We start from the raw sequence: 10,931 nt of genomic DNA on the forward strand, positions 1-10,931 counted from the left end.
TCGCAGAGGGCATGGGAGTTGCGTCTTGTGATTCAAGTGGAGTGGGAGGTGAAGCAATGGGGCAGATCATGGAGGTCCATACGCAGGTTTTTCAAAAGATGAGGAACTTCTGTATTGAAACCAGACCCAATGCGAGGGAAAAGTATCCACCATCCTGGTATAATAAGTCTTGTAGAGATGCAAAGACCAGGTTAGTGGCAAAAATTAAAAATCTAGGCATTCCTATGAGAAATCAGTATCTAACGCTAAAAGACTCGGAGAGAGGCATAAGGAGGGTCTTCTTAAGGCTCCTGTTTTTGGAACCTGGTCTCCTCTGGCAGCACAGTGGGAATTCAGCATTATTGAGAATAATGTTGCTGCTTGTGACTGGGTTAATCACTTCTCTTGCGTATATGCTAAGCCTGGAGACAGTCAGTTTCCACCTGTTGAAATTTCGAGCTCTGATGATCTTAAAAGGCAAGTAATGTAGCCACATGGGAGCTGGCAGTACCCTCGGGGTGTCTGCTTGACCATCTGAAGGTTACTTCTGAGGAAATTAGTCAGGCTATTAAAAAAAATTTGTACCTAACATAGCTTCCAGCCTAGGCAAAATCCCGGGGATTTGTTTTTGGATGAAATAGAAATCTGGAGTGTATATTTTTCAGTTGTGCTTTCAGCTATACTGAAAGGGGGCCACTTACCCTGACTTGGGCCGGGGAGGAAATTATCCCTGTTTAAAAAAAAAAAAAAAGGGTTCATGTGACATACCCCTAGAGATAGTTCTCAAAAATGATTTAGTAGAATTCTATTGACTAGGCTTCAAGATTGGAATGCGGCCAACAGTATATATTGTCTCCCGTACAGGCGGGATTTAGAGATTCAACCACCACCATAGATCAAGTGTTTCGACTACAGATGATCCACTGGAAAACCGTGGTTCTGGGCAGGGGATGTTTGCATATTGTATTTGTTGACCTGCACTTAGCCTTTGACCTTTTTCTGAGAGAGACTCTTTGTAGGGTGCTCGATGAGATAGGGGTCCCCGGTTATTTGATTGGTGTGCTGGTTATAATGCACCAAGGAACTATGCTATGGTCAGGTGTGGCAATGTAGGGGAGATGACCAATTCATTCCCAGTTGGCAGGGGTGTGCACTTGCCCCTACACTTTTTTACATTATATATTAATGGGCTCATTAGTTTCTTTAGACAGTTGTGACAACAATGCCCCTAGATTAGCAAATATGAGGGTTCCCGTACTTATGTTTGCAGATGACACTGCTTCTTTCAAAATCCCCTATGGTGTGCGAGTGTTTCTGTGCCTTCTTTAGTTTTGGTGGAAAACAGGTTCATGCGTCAGTTGGTTGGACTCCCTATAAGTACTCTGCTGCTTCCTCTGAGGCAGGACCTTGTGTTGAGGCCCATATCGGATTGTGTGAGGATTTACCCCTTGTTATACTGAAGGAGGCTTTGGGTGACCCCAGATCTTGATTATTATCGCCAGGGGCTTGAGGAGACCTTATCTTTAGCTGGTTCCAGTGGAATTTCCTGTTTAAGATTCACAAAGGATTCCTTGCAGGAGCTTGGGATGTCTCATTTATGGACTTCCCCAGGCGCTGCAGGGACGATCTCGAAGTCCTTCATTAAAAGCGCTTTTTGGTTTTGTAGAGATCTTTCCCTCCATTCACAGGAGAGCCATGTTTCTTTAACCAACTCCTTTCTTCTAGTTAATGACTCCGATATGAATGCTTTGGTAACAAGGCTCAGATAGATGGAGAGACTTGCATATGTGTGTTATGCACAGAGAGGTTGTGGTTTAGGCTTATCAGTGCACACCACAGACAACAAAGTATGTTTGTGCTTCACAGACGATAAAGGCAGGACCTGCATATATTTTTCTCACATGACATTGCATTTTTGCCTAAAAACACCTACCCACTGTCCATAGGAAGGATTATTTGTCAGTTCTTGTCACAGAAATAGTGGACCTTCCCTCTAGTCCATGCTTGGCACATAAAGACCAGATGCTGACTGTTCCTATCGTAGAGAGAGGCTGATCTGTGTATCTAGAAGCGAAAGCAGAAACTATACTATATTGAATTGTTCATCACATCAAGGGAAGGGCCTGCCTGTGTCTGACAGAGGAGGTGTGAGTTGAATTGTTTATCTGTTATATAAATGAGGAAAAGTACACCCCTCTGGAAGTCACTATTTGCAGACTATTTAACTGTGCATTGGCTTTTAGTACAGAGAATACAGGCCCCTGCTTCATTTGAGGTCCTTCTACGGTATTCACGCAGTCATCTATGGCTCTACAAAGAGCCTTAGGCAACATATTTGCTCGTTACCAAACACTTAATAAATTCAGAGAGTTAATGCACAGTTCAGGTCATGAGAATAAGACATTTTTAAAGGGCAAAGTAGAGAATTAACTTAGTTGTTTTTGTGCCTAAAAGTGTCCTTTGTAAAGGGAGTGTATGACCTGCTTTGATTGACTGTGGATGATTTGTAGAGGAGCGCCTTCTGGAAATGACTGTATGCTTAAAATAACTCCACTAATGTGACTTTGCCTTCAGCTTCGGAGTGTAGTTCAAGAATACAGTGGTGTTTTAAAGGCCAATGGGAAGTCTCCTCAGTGCAGCTTTATAGTGCTGCTGTACATATAGTCTTATCAACAAGTTAGGTGTGATAGAATAATATGTTTCCTGAAAACAAGAAGATTTTTCTGGGGCTTATATCTACTGATTTAAGAAACGGAGATGTGCAAGAGGGGTAGTTGGTGGGTGAAGTGGGGGCTTTTTCCATATTTCATTTCATGTGCTCGTTTTCTTTGCCATATATTTCAGGTTGTCAAGCCCCATGCTCCGCTAATTAGGTTCCCAGACAGAAATGCCAGCCCAAGACCCGATGGTATGTAGACTTGTGTTTTTATCTTATTCCTGACATAAATGCATAGAACAGGCATAAGGTCAGACTGATTCGACAAGTAACAAGTGGTTAAAAAAATCAGCCTTCTATTAACCCCTTTGCTACTAAGCCTTTTCCCTCTCCTGTGCTAAGCCTTTTTTTGGATATTTAGGGTAGTTTGCGCTTAGGCTCCCATAACGTTTTGTCCACATAAGCTTTCCATGCTAAGTTTGGGTCCTTTTTTTCCAACATCCTGGGGATTCTAAGGGTACCCAGGGTTTGTGGATTCCCCTGGTCGGGACCGAGAAATTAGCCAAAATACAGCTAACGTTTTGTTTTTTTGAGACAGATGAGGGAAAAAAGGGCTGCAGAAAAAAGCATCTGGTTCTTTGCATGCAAATGACATCAGCGAAGGGTTTGCGCTGCTAAAATCACCTTTTTCCCAGCTTTCAGGAATAGACACACTTGAATTGGAAAACCACATTTCTCAACATAGTTTTGGCATTTTATTGAGACATACCCCATTTTTCCTATTTAAATGTGCTTTTAACCTCCTTCCAGTTAGTCACAGAAATGAGTGTGAAACCAATGGTGGATCCTGGAAAGCTTTACATTTTCTGAAAATGAGACAACATTCTTAATTCAGCAAGGAGTCATTTATGTAGATCCTTCAAGGTTTTCCTTTTGTAAGTAACAGTTCAAATAAAAGAATATTGAAATTGAATTGAAAAAAACAGCCATTTCTGCCTACGTTTTCATCTATAACTTTTTCCATCTACGACAGATTGTCAAAAGCAATATACCATTACATCCGCAGACCCTTCTGGTTGCGGGATATATAGGGCTTTTAGGTTCACCAAGAACCCAGGGTACCCAGCGCAAATAAATGAGCTGCACCTTGCAATTGGTTTTCATTGTGTAACGGGTATATAGCAATTAATTCCACCCAGCATTCCCCCCAAGTCTCCCGATGAAAATGGTACCGCACTTGTGTGGGTAGGCCTAGCGCGCACAAGAAGAAATGCAACGTGGACACACCACATTTTTCCACTGAAAATGGAATTGTTTTTTGCAAAGTGCCTAGCTGTGATTGTGGGCTCCAGCACAGCCGGCACCTAGAGGAACCTAGCAAGCCAGTACATTTTTGAAAACTTGACAACTAGGAGAAGCCAGGATGGGTGGTGACACAAGAGGCTCTCACCAGGTACACATTTTCCTCACATTTCGGTAATGCAAAGTTCTGAAATCTGAGGGGAGCTACACCTTCCTTCCACCCAGCATTCCCCCAAGTCTCCTGACAAAAATGCTGCCTCACTTGTGAGGGTAGACCTAGTGCCCGCGACAGGAAACACCCCAAAATGCAACGTGAACACATCACATTTTTCCACTAAAAACAACTTTTTTTTTTTTGCAAAGTACCTAGCTGTGGATTATGGGCTCTAGCTCAGCCGGCACTTAGGGAAACCTAGCACCCCTGTACATTTTGTAAAACTAGACAGCTAGGGGAATCTAGGATGGGGTGACTTGTGGAGCTGTCATCCGGTTCTGTCACCTAGAACCCTTTGCGAACCTCAATTTGTCTAAAAAACACATTTTCCTCAGATTTCTGTGATGCAAAGTTCTGGAATCTGAGGGGAGCCACAAACCGTATTCCACCCAGCATTCCCAAGTCATTTACCTTGCATTCCTGTGCCATATTGTTCCAAAAACAGAAATAAACCATAAATGTTGCATCACCTAGGTCCCTCCCCCACCCCCAAGCCTCCTGATAAAAATGCTACCTAACTTGTGTGGGTGGGCCAAGTGGCTGCAAAAAGGAAGGCCCCAAAACACGTTGTGAACACATCAAAATGATTGATCACAAAACCACCTGTTTTTTGCAAGGGGGCACCTACGTTTTTTGTCCCGGGCTCGGTGGCCATCTAGGGAAACCTACCAAACCCAGACATTTCTGAAAACTAGACACCCCGGGGAGTCTAGGTAGGTGTGGCGTGCATAGATTCTCCCCCCCCCCCTACGTTTTCCTACCAAGAATCCCATGCAAACCTCAAATTTAGCTAAAAACAAAATCACATTTTCCTCTCATTTCTGTGCTGCGCTGGCACAAATTGTTTACTGTCCGCTTTCCCCTCGGGCAGTAATGACCATCACCTCTCCAGTTGTAGAAATCTGAGGTATAATACATTTACCTTCCTTCTTACAAGTAGTTTTGCAAGCAAAACTGTTTCTCTCCTTTTTCCACAATTTTCTTCAGACCCACTGTGAGCATGAGTAATGTCTCTTTTGTCCATTATTTATATCTGCGTCATCCGCAAGTGTTTTTGTATAATGTGTAGCTTATCTTCGCTTCTGATTTAGGGGTTCCATAATTTGGTTTGTCATTTTGTTCGTATCTCCTTTTAGCATGAGTACCTATTGAGTCATGGTTCTTTTTGTAACCATTTTTCCCTGACTGATTGTACACTCTAACTGTTTGAAACCATTTCTTTTTCAGTCCAAGAAGCGTTAAAGTCAATGATATTCCCATTTACGGCACCATCTACTGTTGCACAGTCTTCTGTGGGAGTCAGACCACAGGGCCTTCAGAGTACATCACCAGTCAGTAAAGCCCAAGGTACACCAGATACTTCAGAATTAGTGAGAACACTACCTTCAAAATACAGGCGGAAATTACTAACCACAGAAGAAATGGAATATATCCAAGTGAGTTGTTTACTGCACTCCAATAAATTGTTAAAAGGTGATTCCTAGTGCCTTTTACCAGATATTCATACCTACAGGAGTGCAAAGACATTCTTAATACATGTTCTGTACGTAGTTTCTAATTGTTAAAAATGAATCTTTTTTGCACATGAGGTAGTGGTAGTTACTTGAGTGGACCAACATCTTCCTGTTAAAAATAAACTTCCTGTAAGAATATTTTTTTGCCTGATGCTGCATGAGCGGTTGGCCTGGCATAAATTGCCACCCTCCCAACTAAATTCCAACCTGCTTTTAAACTTTTAGTATTATTATGGCTGCCTGCATATATTCTGAGAGTTTTTGTATTGATGTCAGCAATTTCAAGTCAATAAAAACCTAAAGTGACTCTCTTTGCTCGTTCTTCAAAACCAGCTTTATTTTAATACAGATTATTTTTATTTCTACAGAATGCCCGCCCTCAGATAGTAATGGCTTGTCTAAAAATGACTCCTTTAACTAGAATTGACTCTTAAAGTGTTCATAGTCTGTATACTTGTGGACATGGAAAGAGTGGCAATGCACATATTGGTTATAGGATGTATTTCTGCATGACTAGGGCTCTGTAATAGTTTGCATATAACTGGCTTATGCAGGTCACTTCAGCTAATGATTGACATGACTATCACAGCTCTGCAAATGTGTTCACCTTAATTCCCTCCATGGTCATAAGAGTGGATGTACAGAGAATTCAGAATAGGTGAAGGATCAGTGGCAATGTGTTCGAGAACCTGGGTACTTAGAAGCTTGGATTGCTACACATGTATGTTTTGAAAGATCTCGGCTTTCTCTGGACATGTGGAGGCGATTTTGATTGTGGTGAGCATTGGGTCATTTTGTTTTGACACTGATCTATTTGGGGGGCAAATTAGTTGTTTTCATAGTTAAGAATGTAGAATTTTATGATGGGTTTCCAGCTATTAGTTGACTGTGATATTTTGAAATATCTGCAAGTGAAAATTCTATATTTTTTCAAGCTTGGGTAGGTGGGGGCAGCTAGAAGAGAATTTGCCTTGTCCAGATGGGAATTGTGATTGATAACACTGCATCTGGCTGTCACTCTGCGTTAATGATTTGCATCTGAGTTAGTGGTGAAAGCAGTAGTCTAATATGTGCTGTTATGTTATATGTACTTGTATAGCGTATCATCACCTGTGAGGATATCCTGGTGCTTTGTGGTTGTGTGATGGTAGCACCAGCAAGGGGGGTGGGGGGTTTACTCAAAGAGCCAGGGCGTCCATTTCTTGAGGTATTCAAGAAGAAATGAGGAGGCTCTGATGTGGATTGACTATCCTAGAGCAGAGAGGGGATGGTGGGTTGGTGTGTAGATGAGTTTTTATTAACTATTAGTTACTGAGTTCAGTTTTGGAATAGGTATTTGAAAATAGTTTGTGGTTGTCTGTGGCGCAATGTCCGATAACAAAGGTTGTAGTATTTGGTAATAATTATACGTATTAGCGGCATTTAGGTATATTTTGTGCTTTCTGATGAGGGGTGGTGAAGGATGAGGATTGGTTTCATAAGGTACTGAACAGGAGATATGAAGGGGGATTAAGCTAAGATAGTCTTGTCATTTGGATGGAGAAACGCCCGAGGGGTAGAGCAAGTGCTGTACTTAAATATAGTGCCAGTAGCAAACCAGCTGTGCGGTTTGTTGACTGCTTCTAAGGTATAAACCCAGAGTTGCACTATTTTGGTTCCATCTCCTCCCATCCCTCGCTTTTGCTCACCTGCCTGTGCAGGTTCTGAGTGCCATCTTCCACACAGGCTTTAGCATGTTGGGTATTAGTCTATGACTTTCTGGTCATCTCCACTTCACGTAGTGTAGCTTCCTCTTCCAGGACTTCTTCTAGATCCTAACTTTGGAAACCAGTGAAACGTAGACTCCTGTCCATGGTCAATGTCTCTTTCTGTGGGAGCAACAGTGCCTTTCACCATCCAGACTACTTAGAACAGGATAAATATTGGCACACTTGCACCAGTAACTTGTACTTGGACATTAATGGCATAAGTGGACCAGTATCTATCCTGCTTTGGTGCCACAACCTGGGCCAACCAAAGACCTAGCCATATTTACATTTCAAGGTCTTACGTCAGTCTAGTGAGGGTGTATCTTTACAGGCTTTTTTTCTAGGGGCTGATATGAACTGGTCAAGCTAGGTAAATTGACCGTACACAAAAGAGACTTTAGTGCCTATAACCTATTGGTTGCTGTAGTTCGGTTTCATTTTAAATGTTTTGAATTTGGTAATTCTTTGTTGGTCATTGGCTTTGTCCATATTCCTAACCCCATAGATAGCTTCATTGGTTCTTATTTTTCTTGAACTGGGCCCTAACATCATATATTAAGGTCATACTCTCACAAATTACTGGACGTGATAAAGATCCTTTATTGAGGAATGAACATGTACCTAATAATACCGTCATCACTAGCTACACCAGGCTCGGGTCTGTGTTGGAATCCTCAGAAAGGCACACGAATCTCTGTTAGTGCTGCAAGATAATACCAGTAGTAGAATGTGTTGTATAAATCCTCCAAGCATAACATAGCTTGAGTATTGTGTTTTATTTTGCTATCATTGGTAACATGTTTATACTATATTTGATTTTAATTAAGTAATTAACTGTATGCATTTCTTTATATCTGTGCCTCCTACCCTAAACATTCAAACACATGCCCTTTCAGTAGCGCACACTTATTATCTGACTTCTTTTCTTTTACAGCGCGGGGGGCCAGATTGACAAGACAAATGCTTCCAGTTTATCCATATTGAATGCAATCAATTAAAACCTTCTTCGATTTACAACCGAAGTGTTCTACAATAATTTGCTTCAATAAAGATGGGTGTACAGTTCTTCTGAAATGTATTACCTCATGCCACTCTGTTTCTGTAATTTATGGTTCTAGGAATGATTTTCCTTTCTGAAGGAGACAATTTCACAAATTATATATGCACAGTTTGTCTTCAGTTATTAAACATATTTTTTTTATAAAGAAAATGCCTTTTGTTTAGAAACTAATATCTTAGGACGTTATGGCTTTGCTTCAATGTTTAAAACTTGCTGAAGGATTGAGGGTGCGTCTGCCAGCTCATGATCTCTAAAATATTAATAACTGATGTGCCTTTGTTAAATGTATGCACTGCTAGAAGTAACTTTTGTAGTGTGTTCTTTGAGGTCATGGAATGCTAATTGAGATTTTCGGTGGTAATACTGCTAAAGTTCATTAGAAAGAGCTCTTGCGGCTATTAGGATGTAAAGAAAAAAAAGATAAGCATATCGTATTAAGACCAACCCCCCCCCCCCCCCCCACCACCCCCTCCAACCGCCCCTTAAAAATGTAAATTCCCCTTATATTTGGGACAACTTGTTCTATGATACTCCTTTGACTACAGCTGCTTCTGGGTGATGCTTAATCGCTTTCATACTGCCAGCGTTACTAGTCCTTGCAACATTACATTGCATACTTTATCCAAACTGATCTGGGTGTTGTTACTGGTAACTTAAGTTTGTGTTTCACTACGCTGGGCACATTATTTGTTATCTAGCTCTAAACGATACTCACACTATATCCAAGCGGGTTATTTAAAATAAATACTTGTCCAAAACCCCACTGAACTCTGCACTTCAAGTTTAAAATTCCCAAAACAAAATTTACGCTGTTCTATACCATTTTGTTCTGAGTTCATTGTCGCTCCACTGACATCCTCGGATGCTTTTCTCAGCTTCTACTGGGTCCTCAGTAACCAGTGGGAATGAGTGGATGCGAGTCGTGTCAGGAGTCCCTTGCTTAAAACCAATTATGAGATTGTGTCTGTGCATGCATGGGACCTATGACTGCTGTGCCTTGTTTTCTCTGTGGCAGCTAGCTACTGAGAGGGAGTCAAATCACTGGAGTCACAAGAGCATCCAGTTATTGAAGCGTTCCCCTGCATGTACGCTAAAACCTAAGGATGTCTCCGAATCCTTTTGATGATGAGTTTCCAATCTTCCAATGTCATTTCGACTTAAAGGTCAGTTTATATGTAAGTCTGTGGCAGTGCAGTATGTCTGGATGTGTGGTATGGATATGGTTTACAAGAAAGATAAGCAAGCATGCAACTGCCTTGCACATTACTCAAACTGTTTTAGGTGCTTCACACGTCATCCTCTTCCCTGTTTCATAAAATAAACGTGATTTTTTTTTTTTTTTTCTTGAGGTCCGCACTATCTGTCTAGAAATTCAGACCACATTGCCCACTTTCGCACAAAAACAACACATTTCTCAGTATAGAGGTAGTGATACACCCAACAGGTTCTTCAATAGAGTATGTTTGTCAGCAGTAAAAAAAAAAAAGGCCACAGAATGGAAAAGCTTTGCAAGGAAATAAAGGCCGAACTCCCTACAGGCTGCTTTATAGATTGGTTAACATAAGCGTAACAATTGCAATCTGTATCGAATTCCCATTGGAGATATAGTTATAGATTTTTGTGCTGGTGTTGCAGGTGGAATTCTCCCCCGGCACTTAGCCAGCCAATATGCACTTAGAATAGTGGTTTGCTAGCATACTGGATCTGGCACTTGGTCTGGTGGGCAGTTTACACCCTAGGGTTTCTCACACCTCTCCATGGTAAAGGTCAAGCTATTTGGTCTTCAGCTTTGCACCTCTGGTTGGTCTCCTCTCTCCCTCTCCTTCCACTTCATGCAGCCGTGTTGAGAGACATTAATAACACTGTGGCAGATGCACATGTATCAGCATAACCTAGGTGCTTTTCTTGATTACGTAATTCAGTATACACTAAACCAAACAGTGCATTGCCTGTTGCTTGTTAAGCTTTGCAAAAAAAATATACAGGAACGCGCAGTAGAGAGTGGCACCAGGCGGAAGTTAATTTTAATTCTCCTCTATCCTTGCCTTTTTGTCACGGTACAAAGTTGCTGCCCATAGACCAATCTGTAAACAGCCTTCAGTTCATATGCTTTTAAGTGGGCTAGCCTGTGAAACTACATACTAAGAGCTAAGGCTACCTCAAAGCCTATGCCACAGCAGCAGCATTTTCCTCTTTTTCTGATGAGCATAACACTAATTCAGTGTCCTCAATAGAACTCCCTAAATATTTGTTGTGGTTACCTACCCACTCAAATGCTGGATTTCTAACGTAATTCCCTAATGACCGTTTCTATGAATCCTCTACAAGACTGATCTGTCAATAGTTTCAAGCGATATAGTTATGTTATGCAGATTTGTAGAGCACACTATCACCTGGTAAGTTGTCCTGGTGCTGAGCAGGTGTGAGCATAGCCAAACCTAGGCCTAGTGGGACAGCT

The 10,931-nt window shown here is 41.5% G+C and overlaps 1 protein-coding gene across 1 annotated transcript in view; it reads left to right on the forward strand.

Moving 5' to 3' along the window:
* The window catches only part of KGD4 (alpha-ketoglutarate dehydrogenase subunit 4), a 28,529-nt gene extending 20,025 nt beyond the window's left edge, over positions 1–8,504 (forward strand). The window contains exons 2-4 of the mRNA XM_069223120.1: positions 2,824–2,887; positions 5,379–5,587; positions 8,348–8,504. Of these exons, the coding sequence (XP_069079221.1) occupies positions 2,824–2,887; positions 5,379–5,587; positions 8,348–8,365 (291 nt within the window). The 3' untranslated portion in view covers positions 8,366–8,504. The remainder of the gene's footprint in view (positions 1–2,823; positions 2,888–5,378; positions 5,588–8,347) is intronic.
* The last annotated feature ends 2,427 nt before the right edge of the window (positions 8,505–10,931 follow it).

The sequence above is a fragment of the Pleurodeles waltl genome, chromosome 1_1 (genome assembly GCF_031143425.1).
Source record: "Pleurodeles waltl isolate 20211129_DDA chromosome 1_1, aPleWal1.hap1.20221129, whole genome shotgun sequence".
NCBI lineage: Eukaryota > Metazoa > Chordata > Amphibia > Caudata > Salamandridae > Pleurodeles > Pleurodeles waltl.